Source organism: Bubalus bubalis, chromosome 2, assembly GCF_019923935.1.
Source record: "Bubalus bubalis isolate 160015118507 breed Murrah chromosome 2, NDDB_SH_1, whole genome shotgun sequence".
Classification (NCBI taxonomy): domain Eukaryota; kingdom Metazoa; phylum Chordata; class Mammalia; order Artiodactyla; family Bovidae; genus Bubalus; species Bubalus bubalis.
The window spans coordinates 47,089,583-47,114,996 of record NC_059158.1 but is presented as its reverse complement, the minus strand read 5'-3'; the positions used below and the strand labels follow the sequence as shown (position 1 = coordinate 47,114,996).

Here is a 25,414-nt window from a genome sequence, read left to right as displayed (position 1 = left end):
AAAATCAGAAAACTGAAGATACTCTATGCATTGATTGGAAAAACATCATAGAAGACCTCTCTGAAAGTCAAGAAAATGAACTCTTAAAATTATTGCTTTCTCAGATTATAACCCATATTGGTTAGCAGCTGTATTTCCCATACATTATAAAGGGGTAAAGTTATATGGCTTTTAAATTTTTTTTTCTGCTTACTGTGTGCTCAGTCTTGTTTGACTGTTTGCAACCGCACAGAGTTGGACACGACTGAAGCGACGCAGCAGCAGCAGCAGCAACCCCATGAAGACAGCACATGCCTGCCAGGCTCCTCTGTGCTTGGGATTTCCCAGGCAAGAACACTGGAGTGCGTTGCTGTTTCCCTCTGCAGGGGACCTTCCTGACCCAGGGATCAAACCTGTGTCTCTTCCCTCTCTTGTGCTACCTAGGAAGACTATTTTTCCTGCTTGTTGGTACACAAAAATTTCTCTATTCCATATAGAGAAGGCTGAGTGTCGAAGAATTGATGCTTTCAAACTGTGGTTTTGGAGAAGACTCTTGAGGGTCCCTTGGACAGCAAGGAGATTCAACCAGTCAATCCTAAAGGATATTAACCCTGAATATTCATTGGAAGGACTGATGCTGACATTGAAGCTTCAATACTTGGGCCACCTGACGTGCAGAGCCGATTCACCGGAAAAGACCCTGATGCTGGGAAAGATTGAGGGCAAGAGGAGAAGGGAGTGACAAAGGATAAAATGGTTGGATGGCATCACTGACTCAATGGATATGAGTTTGAGCAAACTCCAGGAGATAGTAAAGGACAGGGATACTCCATGAAGGACACTACATGGCTTGCTGTAGTTCATGGAGTCGCAGATAGTCAAACATGACTTGGCGACTGAACAGCACCAGAGCTTTTCTAAAAGCACCAACAATTTAATCCTTTTGTATTTTCACCAACATAATTATTCAAACTATAAAAAAGATCTTGCTGCTGCTGCTGCTAAGTCACTTCAGTCATGTCCGACTCTGTGTGACCCCAGAGACGGAATCCCCATCCCTGGGATTCTCCAGGCAAGAACACTGGAGTGGGTTGCCATTTCCTTCTCTAATGCATGAAAGTGAAAAGTGAAAGGGAAAAAGTGAAATGCATGAAAGTGAAAAGTGAAAGGGAAAGTTGTGTCCGACTCTTCGCGACCCCATGGACTGCAGCCTACCAGGCTCCTCCGTCCATGGGATTTGCCAGGCAAGAGTACTGGAGTGGGGTGCCATTGCCTTCTCCTAAAAAGATCTTGAGTTAATGCAATTAAATTGAAAGTGCATATTTTTAAAACTTTTATTACCCAAGTTTTTGCCATGCTCTCTACTCTTCACTTGTGGGAATTTTAGGGTTCATTCCTGGAAATTGATAGCTGCCACACTTACATTAATAAGAAATGGGATTCCCTTTTGTTTCTCCAAAAATATGAATGGGTTGCTTATTTCTATTGTCACTTCTTAGGTGCAGAGTAATTTAACATATTGATAAATTCTTCTTTTCCAAAATTGCAATATTTGTGAGGTCTTATTAATGTGTTATCTTAAAAATTAGATTTTTCAAAAATTCCATGATATATTTTGAATTAAAGAATATATACTCCTAATTAGAAAAATCTATTCTAGAATCTAAAGTTTTCACATTGCTATACATTAACCAAATATGCGAGTTACTCACTTTGGCATTCTTTTCCTTTTATTAAATGTGAACGTGTCTGTCTGAGAGAGATGTGGAGTTCTAAATGTGATATCTGCTTAAAGTTAGTAAGTCCTGGAATCTGTTTCTTTTCAATGCAAGTATCTGATTAAATAAGTTTGCTGAGTTATCCCTGGATTCCCTAACACAATCTTTTTTACTTCAGGGGGAAATTTTCCAAATTAAGCCCCTGTGTTGTCAATGACTATCTATCTGTGTTAAGGGTCAGATGATCTATATGGCTGCTTAATCTGAATATCAGCTGACATGGTGCTAATAAGTAGCAGAAGAAATTCAGAGATCAAGTGTGATATTTTTCTTTTTGTCCTGCTGTTTTGACTACAGTTTCTCATTATTATGCATCTCACTTCAGAAAGTTGAGGTATGTCCCCTTATCAGAAGATCTCTTAAACATTTTGAGATTTGATAATAGCTTTTCCCTTATCTGAACTTGATGTTTTAAAGCAATTAAGTCATTTTTGTTCATAAAACCATATGCTTCCCTGCTGCTGCATTTATGGTGATGACAATTGGTTTCAAATAAATAAATGAGGGTCTCTACTTCCAAGAAAATGTAAAAATCACGTATCTTGCTAAATGTTCTAGTAGGAAAAAGGAACATATAGTCCTATGATTTGTTTTCAGTAAATATTACTATAAATGAAGTGGTTCTTTATGTACTGTTTACTGTTGGGGATAACTAGAGCATACTTGCTTGACTTTAGGATGAACATTTAAGAATAAATTAGGAAGATAGTCAAGGAATGCATGTGTGTGTGCTTAGTCGCTCAGTTGTGTCTGAGTCTTTGCGACCCCATCAACTGTAGCCTGTCAGGCTCTTCTGTCCATGCGGATTCTCCAGGCAAGAGTACTGGAGTGGGTTGCCATGGCCTCCTCCAGGGGATCTTCCCAATCAAGGGATCTAACCCAGGTCTCCTGCATTGCAGGCATATTTTACCATCTGAGCCACTACGGTCAGTCAAGGAATCTTCAAAAACTTAAATGCAGTGAAGAAGTAAAATTAAAATTTCCCCTTAGTTCAGAAATTAAATCCATGTGTGAAAAAGGGCAGGTTGAAGACATTAGATTAAAAAAAGTGCCCCAAGACCTGGGTGTTAATGGCTATGGAATTGTTTGTATCATGAAGGAGTGAGTTCATGTGACTAGAAGAATTCAATGTTTATTTGACCTTTGTCTAGGGATTATTATATCTCCTGAGAAAATTTCTCAGATAACTGCAATTTATAAGCATATATTTATACTTTTAGCATGATACATATTTAAATATTATATTCAGAGGGGGTACAGTGAATTCAAAACAAAACTCAAGATATTATATAAAATCAGAGATGGAGAAATAGGTAAAGGGAAATAAATGTTAGATATCCGATGAACTTTCTTTTGGGGTAAATGTGTGTGTGTAGGCAAAGAGGTGAAATACTTAGGCATAAACAGATTCCCAACTAATCATGTGAAGGACCAGATAAGCTCACAGTTGAAAATCTGTAATTATTAAGGTATCTAGAGAGCTCTTATTACAGCATTTAGTAGGATTATATTTTTTCTTTTCTTTAAGTGCCACAATGGAAACCTAAATTTCTCTAAAACATTTTAAAATGTCTTCTATTTCTATAAATTTTAAAAACATTAAAGCATAAATAAATCTATGGCAATATGTCATTTTTCAATTTTTTTTTTTTTTATGAATCAAGCCAAAGCAAGATTTAGAAGATAGCTAAACAAAACAACTGCCTAGGTCAATTTATGTGAATGATTTAAAAGAGTTTCCATTGAGAAGAATTTTTTTCTGTATCTTTATGGTAAAAATGACTAGATTTCTACTAAAAATAAATATGACATAGATTTCCTTTGGGGTTTAAGATCAGTATTTGTTAATTTTCCAAACCCATGTAAGCTGTGACCTATGGATTTTCTAACTTGTGTTATGTCTTAAAGCACATCAGAGAACATAAATCTTTCCTGGCTTTAGATTTTTGCTCTTTTCCCACTGCATAAAAATGAGCAAAGTCATCAATATGCCTTTCATGGCTAGAGTAACTAAACAGAAACATTGAGGCACTGTTCAATTTCTACCTTGTTCAACCTAACATCTTATTAATTCTCCTCTTAGTCATACACTATTTTTATAAACTATACTTTATGTATTTTCAAATTGACTCAACCTAGTAAAACATTTTCTGTCTATACAAAGAACTGCTTTTTAATAATCTGATTTTGTCAGTATGTTTAATAATTCCATACTAATATTTTGTATTTTTTTAGTTTTCATGATCAATTCAGGTTTTATTTCCTAGGCATATCTGTAGCTCATATAAAATAAGCATTCAAACCTTGTATTTGCAATGGTGGTCAACCAACATAATATTAATAACTTATGGAAACTAACATTTCCTGAGAAGGTGCTAGATGTCAGCCATTTGGTGAGATTTTTAAATGGAATGTCTGCTTTATTTTCACTATTTTCTCATTTTGAACATGAGGCAACAGTCTTACAAAGCTCAAGAACCTTGCCCATGAATCTAAAAATGATTTGTCTTCCAAGTCAGATCTTACATATACTATGACTCTCACAAATGAGATGAATTTTATATAAATTCCAAACTGAAAAACAATGCATTTTTATAATTTCCAAACAGAACAGTGGATTAATCATGCTTGTTATGGAGCAAAATTGAGCTTTATGTTGGATTGTTGGGAATTGTCTTTGGGTTTTATATTTTCTGCCTGGAATCTAACTGTGATCTGACCGACAAAAGATAACTGCATTTTGGGCCAGTTTTTTGTTTTTTAAAATCTATCTACTTCAATATTTCTTATAGCTCCATGCACAGTTACTGTTAACTTGATAATTTGTAGACTGAAAAGAAGAAACTGTAACTTTTTCTGCCAGTGATCAGCTTCAACATGTAATTAAATTTAGTCAAATTTCATTTCTTTATTTTGATAACAGACGTCTCCGTTTCTTTGTGCCCTGGGTTGCTCACTAATGTATTTTTCTAGGTTCTCCCTCCCACCCCTCGTTTCCTCTCCTTCTGTTTTTGTACCCTTAGTCCAAACTTCCCATCATGGAATCCTCAGGTCTGCTCTCCCGTCATCCTTTATTAAGTCTCAACTGGTACCCAAGTTTGTAGTTTCAATCACGGTGCAGCGAACTCACTTGAGGTGAGTCATACATGCAGTTCCCACAGTTTATTGATTATTTGCAAAATTTCAGTATGAAATTCGTCCTGTGTCTTACCTCACCAATTCTCTTCCCAGCATCTAGGCTGATGGTGACCTGTTATTATGCCAGCCCTAAAGAGTATTCCCTGAATTGTGTTTTGGGGAGCAACAAATTGGGATAAAATTTTCCTCCAAAATTGAAAAGACAAAGTATCTGGCAATGAATCACATTTTTAATTTGTCAATGTGCTTAGCTTTGCCTTCGAATTTTTTCCCCTATGAGCAGAGTTACATTGGGTTAGCCATAAAAGCTTTGCTAAAAACATCATATTTTGAACAAAATTGTTTCAATGTAAATTACACATCCCTTAGTTCTTTGGGATATAACAACTCATGCTGATGGTTTCTTTTTAAATATCTATTTTGCTATCTCTATCATTATATTTTTCTTTAGTTGGTATCTGAAATGAGCCTCCATAGCCTAGTTGAGTTTTGTATAATGATCAGTAGAGGGAAAATAACTTTTCTTTAAAAATAGATTTGACTATAGTATATATTCAGTAATAAATTGAAAATCTTGAGTGTGGTGTTTTATGTCCACTATGTATATAGTGTTTTAAAACCAAAATTTAAATCAACTTATTTGTTTTAATTTATAGTATGTTTATATTTGAATAAGAGCCACTTGGTAAACATCATTTACTTATCCAAATTTTAGCATCACAACTCAGAAACACACATGAAAAATAGTTTTGGAACCAAACAGGAGTTTGTGCTGCTTCACTACCTGGTGAAAGAGGTATTTTACCATTTTTTAGATTTCCCTTAATGAAAAGGGAAATGGAAGTGTTTGGTGACATCTGTATTCCTGTTTTTGATTTTCCCTAATTCAAAACAGTAACTATGGAGCACCCATCTTGCCAAACAAATGCCAAGGTCAGGAACATACTCCAGTTTTTCTAGGCTCTGACTCTTCTTTGACTGATGATCTGAAGGGTAAATATTTTCGTGGTAATATTTCATTTAGGGGCATGAAGAATATGAGATTACCCTATTCTCATCATACACAGAAGTTAACTCTGTCTCTTCCATTGTTCTTTCCCCTATAAGTTGAACATGGTTTAATGTATTTCTTAAAGACATATTGCAGAATAAGGGCAGTGCTGGTTTTGCATCTTGAGTATGGAGTACAGTGGGAAGAAGTTAGTTAGTTCAGACACTCAGTCATGTCCCACTCTTTGCAATCCCATGGACTGCAGCACGCGAGGCTTCCCTGTCCATCACCAACTCCTGGAGCTTACTCAAACTCATGTTCATCGAGAGATGCCATCCAGCCATTTCATTCTCTGTCATCCTCTTCTCCTCCCACCTTCAATATTTCCAAAATATTCCAATATTTCTAAATCCAGCTTGAACATCTGGAAGTTCCTGGCTCATGTACTATTGAAACTTGGCTTGGAGAATTTTGAGCATTACTTTGCTAGCGTGTGAGATGAGAGCAATTGTACAGTAGTTTGAGCATTCTTTGGCATTGCCTTTCTTTGGGATTGGAATGAAAACTGACCTTTTCCAGTCCCGTGGCCACTGCTGAGTTTTCCAAATTTGCTGGCATATTGAGTGCAGCACTTTCACAGCATCATCTTTTAGATTTGAAATAGCTCAACTGGAATTCCATCACCTCCACTAGCTTTGTTCGTAGTGATGCTTCCTAAGGCCCACTTGACTTCACATTCCAGGATGTCTGGCTCTAGGTGAGTGATCACACCATTGTGATTATCTGGGTCACGAAGATCTTTTCTATATTGTTCTTCTGTGTATTCTTGCCACCTTTTCTGAATAACTTCTGCTTCCATTAGGTCCATATCATTTCTGTCCTTTATTGTGCTCATCTTTGCCTGAAATGTTCCCTTTGGTATCTCTAATTTTCTTGAGTAGATCTCTAGTCTTTCCCATTCTATTGTTTTCCTCTATTTCTTGGCATTGATCAGTGAGGAAGGCTTTTTTACCTCCTCTGGCTATCCTTTGGAATTCTGCACTCAAATGGGTATATCTTTCCTTTTCTTCTTTGCCTTTAGCTTTTCTTCTTTTCTCAGCTCTTTGTAAGGCCTCACCAGACAACCATTTTGTCTTTTTTCATTTCTTTTTCTTGGGAATGGTCTTGATCACTGCCTCCTGTACAATGTCACAAACAGGTCCATAGTTCTCAGGCACTATATCAGATCTAATCCCTTGAATCTATTTGTCACTTCCATTGTATAATTGCAAGGGATTTAATTTAGGTCATATTTGAATGGTCTAGTGGTTTTCCTTACTTTCTTCAATTTAAGTCTGAATTTGACAATAAAGAGTTCATGAGCTGAGGAAGAAGAGAGAGCTCTTAGTCCATGAAAGGCATTGACAGTCACTGGAGATTTGGCTAAACTTTGGCTCACTCACAGGAACAAAGGAAAATCATAACAAACCAGAGCATCCACCCACCTAAGTCAACAGTGAGTATTCTAAGTGAGGACCAAAACTTGAAATTGGAGGGAATATACTTCGATAGGAAAATTACAAGTCCCTAATCCTTGAACATGGGTTATAATTTCTCTGTAGTCAAACTTGTCAAGTTTTAATTTGAAAGGAATGGAAAAGGGTAGGGGGACCACCCGTGTTGTGGATGTAGGAAGTGTTGAGTGGTCTTCCCTCTTGATGTTGTTGCTGTTGTTCAGTTGCTAAGTTGTGTTGTTGTTGTTCAGTTGCTAAGTTGTATCTGACTCTTTGTGGTACCATGGACTTCAGCACGCCAGGCTTCCCTGTCCTCTACCTTAAACGTCACAAACCAGCAGCTAGCACAGCATCCTTGATAGATGCGGTGTAGATGTCACTGCCAGACCCAGGAGATGTTTGGATTTCCTCCAGTCTTCTCAAGGTGGGGAGCAGAGACCCAAGAGGAAGGCATTAGCCCTAAAGAATCCCTAACAAAAGGGCACTCTGTGTGCTGAAAGGAATAGAGTGGGCAGGGATGACTTAAAAACATGACCCTTCTCGGACCTTTATTTATTCCTTTAAAAAGTGTAATCATTATTTTACTAGGAAGAATACATAAGACATTGTGTGTAAAACAACTGTTAAATTGCCACATGCCAACATGGCAGCTGCTTCTTCCTTTTTAACTTTAGAAAGATTGAATCGGCTCCTGTCCTCAATTCCCAGTTTCCCTGACCGCTCTGAAAGGCTTGCCGGTTATGACCTTTGGGTATCAGCTCTATTTATGAGTGGAGGTACTCACATGATTTCTCTGGGAGGTGATAAAATGATAGAAGCATGACAGTTCAGGTGTGTTTCTGACTTGAGCGGACCAATAAGTAAACACCTGGGAAGTACCTGTTATTTTGCTTCCAGACAGCTCAGTAGGGTGCTTTTGCTCTGGGGGCCACCATGAAATCATGAGGTCTCACTTGGTCCCTTATGTGTAAGTAAGGTTCCACTTTTCTTCACTCAAAAGAATGGTTTGTGATCCAACCATCATATGTGAAGGATTAAACTAAGTCCCAAATATCTTAACTCCTTTTTTTTCTTTTTTGACAAAAAGTAGACACTTATCATGGTATATACATTAGGTATCCAGTATCAGGCCTTCACTATGTGTATTTTGGAAAGTATCTTTTACTCCTTTCACTCTCTTTTTATTAAGCGTCAAAATGATTTATTTCTCTTGCATTTTGGTAGTCCTGCACTATTCTAAGGCTTCTAGAAGTAGCTTATGATCATTTCATAGGTTCATGTATCAAATTGAAAAGGAAGGTCAAACATTTAATGAACTATGTTTTTCTATATGATAAAAGTTCTTTTTGCATAATCTGTCATATAAGCTGGTAAAAAAGAATGTTTCCTTTAGAGACTCATAATTTTCCCAAGTAACTGCATTAAGTTCATTGCAAAGACCACTTTCATCCACTACAGATAAAATTCAGCGTCTGAAATTAATTTCAGTGCTATGAAACAAACCCAAACGAGCTTGACGTCTAAAAGCTTTTCTTCACTGATATCTTAACACGTAGTAATATATAGTTTTAAAAAACTTTTTGGTTGATTTCTGCTGAAATCCTGCTTTCATTATAGTTTTATTGAACTCTCCTGTGATTTTAAAGGAAAGACGTGTATGTGTGTGTACACGTTTCTTATTTTAAAAAGTCACATAAGAACTGGAAAAGATACTAAAAATAATTCACTCTTCCCATGGTTTTGTGAAAAGAATGTTTCTGCTTTCTTAAAATAAATGAGACCTGTAAGACCAACTGTAACCAAGCTTTTGGGGGCGTGTGACAGATGATGTCTGTAAAACTCTTAGGGCCTCAGGGGAAAGGCTCTATATATAAAGAGAAGAGCTATTAAAAAGTAAGTGCTTATGTGAAGGTAAACTACAATTCCTAGTTTGAGATTCATATTTCCACTAGCTGAAAAGAGAGCTTCAGTAAAAAGCATTTGTGAGGCTGGTCCCGCCTGAGACGGTGAGCCGCTGTGCTTCAGACAATGTCCCTGGAAGGAGACTAATCCTTTTCCATCACTCAGTCCCACCCTAAGCACAATAAAACATTTGCGCGTTCTGGAAAGCTTCCCCCATGAGGCACAAACCTCTGGCCCTGCTCCTTTATGTTTCTCTTCCTTTCTCCCTTCTGCCCCGGCCCCCTTCCAGAAGCCTCTTGAACTGCAGGTCTCAGCTGTTTGAGTTTCCCCCTATCTTGCCTTGAGCCATGATACCCATATTTCTAACCAAGAATCCCAATTTCTTTTCTCATCTCCATGATTTTCTCAGACGGTAGATGATAACAATTCCTTCCACAAACTTTTCACAAAGAATTGAAACTCCTTAAAAAATCTTTTCCTCCTTCAAACTTCTCTATCCTTCACGTATCCCAGTCCTAGATGAAAATGAATTTCTTCCATTGCAATGTTACCAAAAACTGCAACCGCATTTCTTGTCTGCCGGTATAACTCAACCCCAGCTCATGCTGGCTCCTCAGGAGCTGGTCCCCAGCTGTCTTCTGTGGATGTCATACCTCCAATGTTATCTTTTCCTCTTTATCATCAGCCACAGAATTCTTTCCTTATTTGCACACATTATTACATTTGACCGTTCTTTTCTTGTTGACACTTTTTAGTAATGAATATATATATACATATAATTGCTAATATATAATACTTAATATAAGATGAAGTAGTTATTTTTAATTTACTCTTTTGAATTTAAATATAGCAAAGGGATTGCATGAAGCACCTGGCTTGTTAAATAGTGTTAAATAGAAGCTCAGAATCACCATGAAGAATCACTAAAAATTCTAACCACCTTGCACTCTGAAGTTCAAGAATATATATAATTTGCCAATACCACATTACTAGGAGTTTTAAGTATCACTGAAATAGTTTAAAATCCCAGCTTTTCCTTGTTTTTGTTTGAGATTACAAGGCAATGTAAACCATCTTCACAACAGGAAAATTCTGAGCATGAATGTAAAATTCTATTTATGATATTTCAAATATCTGGCAATAGGTCTGTGCTTTTACTATAAAAATAGAAACTGCAAATTTTTCATCAAGTTATAACACAGTTGAAATTCATAGCTAGATTACAATTTGCTTAGTTTAAGCTTTCATTGAGTTAAAATGTATATGGAATTTAAGTAGACAAAATTCTATCTCCCCCACATTCCTTAAAATCTGATATAAAAATGATTTAGTCTATATGCCTGGTAGAGAATTCTGCACATTTTAAATCATCTGTTTCTAAAAAAGGTACAATTCCAGTATAATTTAGAGCCGGGGAACTATAATTTAAGAGCACCAAAATCAAATTTAATCACAGATTGAAACTAAGCAAAAAGCAAGAGAGTATGTGAATAAGAAACAGTGCAGTGATTTGTTTTCTGTGAACTAGCCCACAGCGGATGCTGTGAGCTCTTCTGAAGTGAAGAATAGGTAATTTGTGCACAAGTTTCATCACAGGTGTTTTGGGTTAAGCATTCAATTACTGTGGGTTTATAGGGGGAAAAAAACAAAGTGGAATTTAGGCTAACATCTTACAGTGATATCAGTGTTTGGGCTCTGATAAATCCTCAAATGAATGTTTTTCAAATTGTGTATTCTGGAGGAAACTGAATGCTCATATTTGGAACCACTTATCCTTATAACATCAACATGTCTCTAAAGAGCTGTTTTATGTCAGAGGCTCCTTTAATAACCCTGTTTCTAAAGAAATAAACATTTCAAAAGTCACATTTTCCCCAAAAAACAGTCTGAAATACAAAACGAATCAGTTGGGGATGGATCCTTGGTTTGCCAGTGTACCTTCTCCATGATTCTAAACTTTAAATAGTTGTGTTCAGAGGCAGACATGAATACAATACTCTGACACCCAGGAACTTATATAAAGTCATACAGATCAGGGGAGCAAATTTGGAATCTTTATCTTCAGTTATGGCAAAATGTGTAGGTTAAAGCTCCAGCATCACATACTTTCCTATTGATTCTTGTGTGAAAAGAATAATTATTTCCTTAGACGATACTATCCTAACTCCATCTTTATTCATTTTGCAGTTAATAAAACTGAGAAATGTCCCAATATTCACTTCTCAAATTCTTCCTCTTCCCTTGATACTGTACAGTAATTTTGAAATGAAAGCACGATGGCCAAAACAGGAATAGTTCTAAAAAAATTCACATGGAAAGATTTAATGGGCATTCTTTGTGCAAATGTGAAAGATGATAACTCTGGACTCCCATACTTGTCCTCATCACCCCTTTTATTTTATAATCCAAGAATTCTGTGATCCATAAACCTGGGATAATTGGGCACCATGTTCCTTTGGGTCCAGTTGCCGTCAATGAAATCACTGGAATGCTGATATATCCTTCAGAGAAGCTTTTCTATCTCCTCTCCATTTTGCTTGGGAGATTCCAACTGAATTTAAACTTGAACAAATCCCAACAATCAAGTTCTTCTCCCTCTCTTGCTCACCCTGCCCATTTCCTCTTTCCAGTGAACAAGATCAGGACATGGATGTGACATAAAGAAAGTGTCCTCCTGTTCTAGGACCATTTATTCCCATCACTTGCCCTGCCCCTCACTTTGAGACGGTTTTGGATCTACCTTAAAACCTCCAAAGCCATCAGATTGCTGCTTGGCTCCCCTCTGAACGGCTGCAACTCTCTGAAGCTGATGCTGCTATAGTAGATCATCTGAACCCACCTACATCCTGGGGCTGCCGTCTTGTACCAGTGTGGACCTACTTGGAAACCACTTTTCTAATGTAGGAAGAATCTTTGGCCATCACTTGTGTTACATCATGAACCAAATGCCAAAGTAGGGCTCCCTTGCTCTCTCAGGATTTTATAGGGACTTTGGGTAAAAATAAGTCTCTTAGATTTCCATGAATCCCCTAGGTTCTTAAGGAATTCATCATGCAAACATTGGAGCCAGGCCAGAAGGAAGACTGAGTTACAGACTCAAAATCCCTGCTTCCTCATGCTCACTGGGACATTATTCTGAATCTGTACTCTAGGGCTTCACCTTTTCCTTATGATGAGTTCTCTCCCTTTAGGTCTTTCTATTCTCTTCCACATATATGCCTGATGAATTAAGCTTACCCATCTTCTAGCTATGCCTAGACTTGTCTGAATCCTAAAATGATTAAGCGTGGATTCCAAGTTGGTGTCCCTTATCACCATTTTATTGCTCTTTTTATTTCCCCAGGTCATTTTTATTTCGAGTTTATATTCTTTTATATTTTAATTTTTCAGTGATATATATATATATATTCTTTATATATAGTATAATGATAGTGATAGTGAAGTGAAGTCGCTCAGTCATGTCCGACTCTTTGCGACCCCATGGACTGTAGCCTACCAGGCTTCTCCGTCTATGGAATTTTCCAGGCAAGAGTACTGGAGTGGGGTGCCATTTCCTTCTCCAGAGGATCTTCCCGACCCAGGGATTGAACCCGGGTCTCCCGCATTGTAGGCAGATGCTTTACCATCTGAGCCAATACGTATGTTTACATATATATTCTTTTTCATATTCTCTCCCATCATGGTTTATCATGGGGTGTTGAGCATAGTTCCATGTGCTGTGCAGCAGGACCTTGTTTCCTATCCACGTTTTCTAATGAGAAGTCAAAAATGAGGATCAGCTTTGAAAAATAAAACCACTGTAATACACGTCTACATGTATAATGGTTTTCCTAAATCACAATGTTTCAGATAGGTTTCTTTACTGATACATTTGCAGTATCTAAATCACCCTGTATCTTAAATAGTAAAAGTCAGCATTGTTAAATAGACTTTATGAAAGATCCCCTACTTTTTTTTAATTTTATTTTATTTTTAAACTTTACATAATTGTATTAGTTTTGCCAAATATCAAAATGATGAAAGATCCCCTACTTTGAATACCTGCAATAGAGTCTGGATTTCTTTAGCACTTCTAAGGAGAGCGACTGTTCAGCCCTATTCAAAAGGTTCAGTCAACATCATCAGTGGAGGTGTAATGTGTCTGAAGGAGAAGGCCAAATAATGCTTCCATGGTGTGGCTCAAGATCAAGACCCACTGAGCAAGTATTAACTTATGGAATCTTAATAGTCACCTCATTGCTGAAGTGGAAAGGAAACCAAGAGGAAACTTAATAATATCAAAAGTTATTTTAAAAGGAGTTCACGTTTGTTTGAAGGGGACTTTGCCTCACACACAATGTCCCCCTTTGTAAAGACCAAGAAACCCATATTTGTCTCACACACACGCACACACACACACACGTCTTTATAGTTTTCAAAGTGTAAATCTTGAGAGCAATCTTCTTTCTCCAGAGATAAAAATCAAAATATTGAGTCTTTCAAGTAATTACAAAAGGTACCCTCTTATAAACCCAAGAAATTTGGAACTTTGAGCTCGGTGCCTGTTTAATGAGAAAAGGGTCAGTGTGTTGTAATGAATAGAAAACTGATTTTATTGTATTCCATTTGTGTATCGTGTGGCAACCTATTTCAATATTAGAAAGACCATCTATTAAAAGTGATTTCTGCAGTTATCCATGTATACAAGTAAAAAATTTCGTTCCTGTTAAATTAACACTTCATTAAAACATCAAACTCAAAGCTCAACAAATACTTTTTATGTTGTGTTCCAGGACAGAAAAAAAAGAAAAATCCAAAATTTAAAGAACAGATCGCCAGTTATTCTAGTCCATCACAGTCAAGTTTCTCAGTTCTGTTTTTCTTTTTTTCTTTTGCTGTGCTCTCTGTCACTGGAAACATCTTAAACCAATTTCAAGTGCTACACCTGAATAAACATGTTGTAAAAGTGTTTATGTATTGAGGTGGGTCAGTTCAAGGTATGGTATTTGGCTGGAACTTCTAATTTCTCTTTTTACAGCAAAAGGGCTGCCAGAAGGAGGAAGTCTGAGCTGAATTAATACATTTGTTACAGTGGAAGTAGAATGGAAACTACTCTGACCACAAATCAAACTGCCTCTTTCATTTATGCCAGTGATAGAGTTTTTCTAAGAAATATAGACTCTGGCGTGGAGCCACTGTAAGTTTGCATTTAAAAGAGAAACCCATAGGCTTATTTGTTTAAGGTTTCCTGCTCTGATTATTTTGAAGTTCTTTCTCTGCTAGGATGGAGTGGAGTGGCATTTGGGAAGGGAGCAGCTATTTTCATGTTTGTAGGAATGTAACAAGTTTTCCCAGTGAGCGATTGTTGAGGACACCAGTGCATGCTGTCTGCATTGACACACATGCATTTTTTCAACCAATATCTCCACATGTGAAGGACTTCTGTGTCCCTCGCAACAGCTGCACCACCTCACTTAACACAGTCTCGTTTTCTGACGGTAGAAGGTCCCTGCACAATACAAGTATACACAAAAGTGTTTATGCTGCCAAAATAAATTGTGTTAAGAGCAAGAGTTTATTTGCTAAAATGCCACTGATGCCATTTCAGGGACTTGATTTCTTTCTTCCAAGGTGGGTTAGGTCTTATAATGCACTGAAGCTGCTGCACAGTCTTGACTGAATAAATATTTTAAGAAAACTTGCACATCCCTCCAGGGGCAGGGCACGGCCAATCATGCACGTATTTCTAACCACATGATATATTACTCTGAAAAGATTGGTAACTTTCGTATCTGGGGTAGAATTTATTTTTTGCATGAGCTTTGAGTAATTTTCAACTAAATGTACAACTTAAAGTTAAATACTTCATTCTCGCTGGGTAATTTTCATTGAATTTTTTATTGGTCAATAGTTTTCTTTATATATATGCACATATATACATAAACACACATACACATATATAATTTTCTGGGATATTTATTTTAAATGAGAAGATCATAACAAGAGTGAATTGTAAAATGTATAACAAATGCCTAACTCCTAAGGTATTTGTGAAATCAAATCAAATAATGCATGGAAACCACTAAGAAAAATGCCTATCACAGAGTCAGAAAGTATCATGGTAGATGCCAGTGGCTGCAGGTGTTGAAAGAGATGGGGAAGGGGGACGGGGACTAGTGTTTAATAGTGACATGAGTTTCAGTTTAGGAAGGTGAAAAATTCAGGACATGGATGATGGTTGGAGTTGCACAACAGTGTGAATGTACTTAGTGCCACTGAACTGTGCAAGGTATGGTTAAAATAGTATATTTTATATTAATATTATGTGACTTTTATCACAATAAAAATATTAAAAAAAGCAAAGAATACCTAGTGTACATAGCAAGTGCTCCAAATGCATTTGATGTTGTTATAGTGACGAGTATTATTTTTGCTACTCCAATGGGAGAAGCACGTTATCAACATCTACTTCTAGTCTCTAGGGCAGCTGACTTCTCATCCACTATAGCGCAGACCCTGTGCGCACTCCTTTTCTGATAAACAACCACAACAGCGGACTCAGAAGGGTCTAGGACACAGACTGCTTTAGACTAAGCTCATCTGGAATTTTTCTCCTTTCTGAGCATTTCCAGGCTTGATTTGCATCCTCTGAAATCCTTTCAGTAAACATCATTCAAGTGTGTCCAAGCGCAGAGAAAAATTTGAAATTTTCATGTTTGCTTCAAAATCCTTTACATGGAGAAAGACCTGGTGCTTAAAATAAAGCTCCATGCCCAGCAGGGGCCTCTGGAAGGTTCTTTGAAGTGCTTTAAGTGGATCACAGCTTTGTAAAGTTTGCTGGGCACAGGCCCGAAGTGAGGAGGGGTTTATCAACCCTGGAAAGTCTCCAAAGAAGCAAGGAAAAGTAGAAACACCCAGCCAGCTATCGAGCTTTAATCACATGAAGGAAAATTATAAGGCATTTAATGCAGAAGTGCCTGTAGCTAATATTTCTGAAATCACTGGTTAACACGGACATTTCCAGGCTGATGGTGGTCAAGCCATTTAGAACGTTACCAACTTTCAGGTCTGAGAAAGAGCCCAACAGTGAAGGCCTGGGGGTGTTGTGTGGCTCAAGAGTGATACGAAATGGAAAGCCAAGAATGGATAATCGTCTGTAACAGTACATTTTCCACGTTTATGAGATTCTTTGGCCCGCAAATAAAAGGTTCTGATGGTGTTTTCAAACATTTACCTTTTTCCACGGACCCTCTGAGCTCACCCCTCAGCAGGTGAACTTCATCTCTTCTTAATAAACCCAGTGCCCCTTCCTTGGTTCCAGGTCACAGCATCAACGTAAAGTCGGCCGGCCTCGTGGGACGACATGGGCCTCAGTCAAAACAGCCGTTCATGGTGGCCTTCTTCAAGGCGAGCGAGGTACTTCTCCGATCTGTGAGAGCAGCCAACAAGAGAAAAAATCAAAACCGCAATAAATCCGGCTCTCATCAGGACTCCTCCAGAGTGTCCAGTGTTGGAGGTAAGATAAAACCAGAGCTGCAGTTCTGCACAGAGAGTTATGGGGTCGTATGTTGCAAATCAAGTAGCCACAGTAAATGTACACTCTGGTATACCCTCATTTGCTCTATTAAATCATCCAGCCGTGTTTCTCGCATCCCCCAAATGTTTCATTAGCGAATCATTCAGCAATTCATTTTAAAGTAAGTGGGACTTACCTAAACTGCTGAAAGATGCAATTCAAATCAAGCTGGCAATAATAAAATTATTAAATGGCTACATCAACAAAAGCTAGTCCAAACTGAACTCCACAACTTGTGAGCTGACCTTTCCCAGGAATCTCACATATGGATGGGTAACAAGTAAATTCAAAATAAAAATATTCCTTTGGTACTTAAAACAGTACATGTGAATCATGAGCTTAATTTTTCTGACAAAAGAAGCAGGGTAGATTGTATGGAAATTAAGATAATATTTATATTCCCATTAATTATTTAGAGAGATGTTATGTAGATAATTTGCTTTGAGTGTGTGTATACATATACATGCTCATATGAAATCAAACAAAATGTTGTAAATGCACAGTTGATCCCACTGTGCTTGCAATTTAATCTATTAATTCATAGATAAAAAATACACTTGATCTGAACTCATGTAACTGATAAAATCTGAAGTAATTTAATTATATACTTTGTACCAATGAGTACCTTGTTTAGTTCAGTTGCAAACAAATTTTTATAAGCTGTTCTTAGATGAAAATGATGGCTATTTTATTCCTACGAATTGTCTTATCTATGAAAAATAAACCTATTTGAAGGAGAAAACTTGCCCTAGAACATCCCTAGTTAGTACAGAGTGTTTGTTCATTTGTAAAATGTGTCTTCTTCTGTGTTGATGGCCACCACATGCAGTGTGTACTTGTGAGGCACCGTGAATGAGCTGGTGAACAAAACAGATATGACCTCTGCATAGGTATTTCAGCAAATACGAATGTCTTGCTCTTCCAAAAAGATACATCCACACAGTGTTTGCCATTAATGATTATAAATGAAACAAAAATATATAGAATTTTTTTTGATCCTGGGACTCTTAGCAAAAATACGAAGTGGAATTCACTAGAACCCTCCTAGAGTGAAGGCACAGGAGAAGTGTGTTAGAGAGAAGTCTATTTTATGTATCTAGCAACAGAAGCACAGGGAAGAGTTCTATGAAGTTGCATTATAGTAAATTACATTCTACACAGAAATCATGCTTTAAAATAATTTTTCATCAAATAAGCTTCACTGTCTTTTTCACTTGAAAGTAAATGTGATATTAGTGCCTTATTACAAGACTATTTTATAAAGATCTTCACAAGATATTTAGTTTGGCAAAAATTTTAATTGCTTAATATGAAAGATGGAGAAAAATAACTTTCTAAGAACTTTTCTTCCTTGTAAATACTAGCCTGTCAAAGTTGTATATTTTTCTTTTCATATAGAATGGTTCTGAAATGGGTTGAAATGTTTTTAATTTAATGTAGCAGATTGCATTAAGAAAAAGATTTGTTAAATCTTGAATAGAATAGTAAATAATTTTTGAGAAAATTTCAAAGGAAAAAGTCACCTGCGTATTATTAGAGCTGGTAATGACTCTGGCAGAGGCATTGCAGCAAATGAAATCATCTAAGTCTTTCTCCCTATTGGTGAAATCTATTTATCTTCCCTTCCTGACCACAGGTAACAAATGTGCTTCTATAACTGGAAATGAATAAAACACATGAAGTAGAAATCACATAACTTTTCACCAGTTTCCTAACACCATTTAGAGTACAAAATTATTCTAATATAGACCAATATTTTCTTTTTAAAAAGTGTGTCATTGGCACCCATTTCTGTGAAATATGTAGTAGGTGGTTTTGGAACATGTTCATATTTTGATAATAAGAAGAAAGAAAGTAGTTGGTCTGTGTGTATGAGACTTAACCTTTCAATAGGTAGTAATCAAGCAGACGGGAAAAATTCTCGTAGGATTTGACCCAAAAGACAGGGGTTTAATATAAACATAAAATCTGATACTTAGGAGACTTGAAATGCTAGTGAAATTTTAAAATTATCCAAGTATAAATAGCAAATGCTGTAATACTACTAGGCTTTTACATTGAAACACTGTGTGAAGATGCCGTAACTAAGAAGGGAGAAGGGAGAGATGTATTAGAAGTTTGCTTGGTTGCATTTTTTTTTTTTTTTTTTGCAAAGCATATTCTCAAATGTTAAAAATCTCCAACAGTGCAGAACCCAGGTCATTCTTGCTGTCTTTACCTCATCCCTTTCTTCTTTCAAAGAGTCCTGTCTTCTGACTTCTTAGTGCCCCTTTATTATTCTGTGCTCCTGTGGGAGAACCTAGAACAGTGTCCAACACAAAACAGCAACTGCACCAACACGCATTCAGGAAATTAACATGGTCACTGTCTGGGAGAACTAGCTTCCTTTTTCAGCTGTGCATATATAGAACCACTGCCCCTGGACTTTCTGCCGAAACCCTCTGTCTTTGCTGCTCTTTAGGATTTTAGCAAGAACTTTGAGCAGACACTTTGTGAGAGATGTTACTTACTTCACAATGAGCCACCACAGTTGATTTTCCTTTGAACTTGGGTTTAGGGGAAAGGAAATGTAGGCAATAGCTGAATATTAACGTTACCACCCTTTGGGTTGGAGAGGCACTAAGTTGATAAGATTTTAAAGCACCTACCAAGAGCAAGATGCTATTTTAAGGACTATATTAGTATGCAAAAACAATAGAGCATTCAAAATTTAAAGTATTTGCAAGGCACAGAGCAAGCTGTCATTTACTGCAGAACTGCTTGAAAAGGTGCTTATCGCAAGCTTGGTATCACGACCACTGGTGCCCTGCCTGCAACTCCCAACTCTGACAGGTGCTATATCTTGCCTAATGTATACAATGTAAAGTCATTCCTTTTGGACAAACATTTTAATCAAAACCAGAAAGAATAATCCATTGAAATTATTTGTTTAGAGTGCGTTGTTATATAATAATACATAATTTTATTTTTAAAAAATAATCACAAATAAAGCTAAAATTCTCCTTTAATCACTTAATTCTTTTAAGATAAGTTATGCTGATATACTGTTATCAACATAATAGAAGTACTTCCAAGTTTTTTCCTCCCTATATGTGTCACTTTTGGAGAATATGATTTTATCATGTGTTATATAGATACATATTCTTTTTCAGATTCGTTTCTCTTATAGGTCATAATAAGATACTGGATATCGCTCTCTGTGTGGTACAGTAGGTCCTTGTTATTTATCTGTCTTATATACAGTAGTGTATATCTGCTGATGCCAAACTCCTAATTTCTCTTTCCTCTTCCAGCCCCCTTTGGTAACTATTAGTTTGTTTTCTATATCTAAGTCTGTCTTTGTTTTGTACATAAGTTAATTTGTATCTGTTTTGTTTTTTTTTTTTAGGATTCCACATATAAGTGTATCACATAATATTTGTCTTTCTGTGTTTTACTTATTTCACTTGTATGATAATCTGCAGGTCCATTCATGTTGCTGCAAATGGCATTATTTCATTCTGTTTTATGGCTGAGTAATATTCCATTGTATCAATACATGTTTACTACTTCTTTTTTTATCCATTCACCTCTTGTTGGACATTTAAATTGTCTCCGTGTCTCAAGTTTGTAAATAGTGCTGCTATGAACACTGGGGTGCATGTGCCTTTTCAAATTATAGTTTTCTCACTCAGAAGTGGGATTGCTGGATCATATGGTAGTTCTAGTTTCAGTTTTTTAAGAAACTTCCAGACTGTTCTCCATAGTGGGCACCAATTTACATTCTCCAACAGTCTAGGAGGGTTCCTATTTTTATGAACTTTTTTAAGAGCAGTTTTAAGTTCACAATATTGAAAGGAAGGTACATAGATTTCCCATGTACTTCCTACCCCACAAATGCATAGCCTCCTCTGCTATCAACACCACTCACCATGGTGGTGCATTCCTTACCAAAGATGAACCTACACGGACACATCACAATCAACTACAGTCTATGGTTTACCTAATGTTCACTCTTGGTATCATATAGTTGGTCTTACGGATTTTTTAAACAACATATTTCAGCCATCTTTCAAATTAGTGACTTCATTTTTTTTATACTGCTACAATATATTCAACACTCCTTTTGTCAGAATTTATTTAGTCATGTCACTCTTAAAAAGACATTTTGGCTGTTTTTAAATTGGGGCTTTCAAAATCAGTGCTGCAGTAAAAATCCTGCAAGGCTGCACCAGTGAGAATGGTTTTAATCCACATGGTTTTTATAGTAATTAACACTAAAAGCTCTGAATATGCAAAATTTTGAAGATCCCTTCTCAAATAATAGTTAGCTTGTTACCTAGATCTAGTTCGATCCATCTTTTTATCTATCTATTCATCTGTGTGTGTGTGTGTGTGTGTGTGTGTGTGTGTTCACACGCACACTCAGTTATATCTGACTTTGCAACACTATGAAATTGTAGCCCTCCAGGCTCCTCTGTCCATGGGATTTCCCAGGCAAGGATATTGAAGTGGGTTGCCATTTCCTTCTCCGGGGCATCTGCCTGACCCAGGGATAGAACCTGTGTCTACTGCTTGACGGGCAGATTCTTTATCACTGAGCCACCTGGAAAGCCCCATTCATCTGTACCTTTGTCTTTCCTTCTGTCATTTAACCCTGGGTCCACCTCTTAGTAGCTGTGTAATCTTGGACAGGGCATGTCACATCTCTCTATTTCTTCATCTGGAAAGTGAGAACATTAATGATACCTGCCTCACAGAATAAAATTACATGAGTTGCAAGGATTAAACGAGTTAATGGGTATAAAGAATGGAGAACACTGTGTATACTTATTCAGGGTTAAACATAATCATTATTACCAAATTATGGTTTGATTTTTCCGAACTGGTGCCTAAAGAGTTCAGACTTTTGCATCTGTACCCATTCCGCTGATCACTTATTGTCAAGTTTCTATCTAGAGAGAATTCTAGAGATGATATATCTGGGTATGGTTTATTGCAAAACATTTATTCATTGTTAAATGAATGTGTCACAGTGTGACACAGCATTAACTACATGATCATGCAAGATGGGTAGCATCAGAATCTTGCTTGTGAAAAGGCATTCCCTTAGACAGTGGCAAAGACGTGCATGCTAGTAATTATCAGGAGATCAATTCTACTAGAGTAGGTACAAGGAAGTGTGGGAGCAGTAAGGATAGAGCATGATTCCAATGAGAAAAAATAGATACTTTTCATAAATGGAGGTGAAGCCATTTCAGAACTTATATGCAGTTACAGAGCCACAGAGCAGTGTCTGATGGCCATGCAGTGCTAGTATTCTTGTATGAGAGCAGTGTGATATCATCAGCTAGAAAGTTATGCAGGGACCAGGTTATCATGGTCAGTAACTGGTATTTCCATGCAGGCATTTGGAAAAAGGACTGTCACCATCAGATACGCATTTTTAAAAAGTTCAATTTGGCATCAGAAAGAAGGATGGTATGCCAAAGGGAGAAACTGGATGCCAAAATATTTTTAGGAATCTAGTCTAACCCTCCAAGCCATGAAGAATATAGATTGGAGACAAGGGAAGTGGGATCCAAAATACATGGAATGGAGTCAGCAGGACTCCAGAGATGGGTGTGTGAGTGGAATATGTAGGGCGCAGCCTTGAGCCCCAGTGGTTAGATGAAGCACAAGACTCGAAGCTGCTGTAGAAACCGGAGTAAGAGAGAAACATTAAGGATGGATCCTCCAATGGGAACATTAGTACATTAGTAAAGGCAAAAGAAAAAGAGCAATTCCATCAACAAGGCAAAAGACTTAAGGTCAGAGAGCAAAGAGGAGTCAGGGATAAAGGGTTATCCTAGGACCAAGTTCCCAGAAAGGATGTTGGGGGAGTACGAGGTAACCAAGAGTGCAAAGGACCTCTAATAGGTTAACTAGGCTAGAGGTTGGTCGCTTAAAGGGAGTGTGGATGGATTTTATGTTGGGTAGGAGTGAGAATGAAAGAAAATCAAGAAATGTATTTATTAAATTTTCTGGCTTGAGCCACTAGATCCTGTTAACCAAGTAGAAGGAATGGAAAGAGTATAAGATCAGAAGCCAAAATAGTGAGTTGGAGGCATTTGAGAAACTTTCTTGCAGAGACATCTTGCAGGCATTTGGAGACAGGTTTGTGGATGGGTTTTTATGTCAACAAGCTCTAAGGTGAGCATGTCCTCTGCCTCATCCACAAAGACACATTGCTGAGCAGAGTCAAGCAAACACACCAGACAGTTATTATGCTGTGGTGTCTGTTCTGTGTCACACATTTGTACACAAATCCCTACACAAATAAATAACTGTAATTCCTACTGGGTTATATGTCAGTTCGGTGAGGGGTTCATTGGATGTGGGACTTGGGGATTAAACTAGGGTAGCAGTAGCGTTTGAAATCCCTCATCTTTGGGAGTGGTGTTATTTATTTGGGATTTATCATGATTTTCTCTACCCCAAAGGCCATGTCAAAATTTACATTATTGAATAGTCCAGTAACACTGCACCTGCCATTTTATAGGCACGTCATACCTTCATTCATTTGACATTTTCATTTTCTATTAATTAATGAACATCCTGCAGTGCGGAGACAGATGTCTGTGACCACCCCCAGGGTATTAAGCAAGAGATGTTGTTGTCTCTTCCTCTGTTTTGAGACACAGCATCTCGTTATATTTGGCTTGTTTAAGCTGTTGATTGTTTAAATGTTGAATTCTATTTTGGACTTTTTTTTCTTCTCTTTTACAGATTTAACTATATTTTATTCCTCAAAGACGTTAACACTAGACTTTAAAAAAACAAAGAATCCTGTACCTGTTTGTGGAATTTTTTGGATATTCTTTTGTGCTCTTCACAGCTTACCTAGCATGTGTCCATTTATCTGGTGGTTTCTTCAGGGACTAGTGGACAACCATTGAGGCCCTGTGTAGACCTCAGAAGTTTTATTTACCATGCATTTCACTTTTTTCTAACACAAAATGAATTTTAACAAATCAAACTAAGACAAAGATTAAATTAGTATTATTGAAATGAGAATGGGAACGGGAAGAAGGCAGTCAAATAGTATAAACTCCCAGTTATAATAGAAATACTAAGGATACAACATGATAAATATAATTAACACTGTTGTATGTTCTATATGAATGTTGTTAGAAGAGTAAATCCTAAGAGTTCTTATCAGAAAACAAGAACATCTTTTATTTCTTTAATTTTGTGTATATCCGAGATCATTGTTCAGTAGCTAAGTCGTGTCCGACACTTTGTGATGCAATGGACTGCACCACGCCAATCTTCCCTGTCCCTCACTGTCTCCTGGAATTTACTCAAACTCATGTCCATTGAGTCAGTGACACCATCCAACAATCTCATCCTCTGTCGTCCCCTTCTCCTCCCACCTTCAATCTTTCCCAGCATCAGGGTCTTTTCCAATGAGTTTAGCTCTTCACATCAGGTGTTAGACTTGATTTCCAGCATCAGTCCTTCCATTGAATATTTATGGTTGATCTCCTTTAGGATGGACTGGTTTGATCTCCTTGCTCTCCAAGGAACTCTCAAGAGTCTTCTCCAGCACAGTTTGAAAGCATCAATTTTTTGGTGCTCAGCCTTCTTTATGGTCCAATTCTCACATCCATACATGACTACTGAAAAAACCACAGCTTTGACTATATGAACTTTTGTTTGCAAAGTAATGTCTCTGGTTATTAATATGCTGTCTAGATTTGTCATAGCTTTTCTTCCAAGGAGCAAGCGTCTTTTAATTTCGTGGCTGCAGTCACTGTCTGCAGTGATTTTGGAGCCTAAGAAAATAAAATCTGTCACTGTTTCCACTTTTTCCCCATTTATTTGCCATGAAGTGATGGGATCAGCCCTGGGATTTCTTTGGAAGGAATGATGCTAAAGCTGAAACTCCAGTACTTTGGCCACCTCATGCGAAGAGTTGACTCATTGGAAAAGACTCTGATGCTGGGAGGGATTGGGGGTAGGAGGAGAAGGGGACGACAGAGGATGAGATGGCTGGATGGCATCACCGACTTGATGCACGTGAGTGTGAGTGAACTCCGGGAGTTGGTGATGGACAGGGAGGCCTGACGTGCTGCCATTCATGGGGTCGCAAAGAGTCGGACACGACTGAGCGACTGATCTGAACTGATGGGACCAGATACCATGATCTTGGTTTTTTGAATGTTGAATTTTAAGCCAGCTTTTTCACTCTCCTCTTTGTCCCTCAATAAGGCCTCTTCACTTACTGCCATTAGAGTTGTGTCATCTGCATGTCTGAGGTTATTGATATTTCTCTTGGCAATCTTGATTCCAGCTTATGATTCATCCAGTCCAGCATTTCCCATGATGTACTCTGCATATAAGTTAAATAAGCAGGGTGACAATATACAGTCTTGACACATATTGACTCCTTTCCCAATTTTGAAGCAGTCTGTTGTTTCATGTCTGTTCTAACTATTGCTTCTGGACCTGCATACAGGTTTCTCAGGAGGCAGGTCAGGTAGTCTAGTATTCTGATCCTTTTAAGAATTTTCCAAAGTTTGTTGTGATTCACATAGTCAAAGGCTTTAGCGTGGTC

At 37.4% G+C, this 25,414-nt stretch overlaps 1 protein-coding gene across 1 annotated transcript in view; it reads left to right on the top strand.

Moving 5' to 3' along the window:
* Nucleotides 1-25,414, top strand: part of BMP5 (bone morphogenetic protein 5) — a 150,270-nt gene that overhangs the window by 114,287 nt on the left and 10,569 nt on the right. Inside the window, exon 4 of the mRNA XM_006070905.3 lies at nt 16,582-16,776. Coding sequence (XP_006070967.1) covers nt 16,582-16,776 — 195 coding nt within the window. The remainder of the gene's footprint in view (nt 1-16,581; nt 16,777-25,414) is intronic.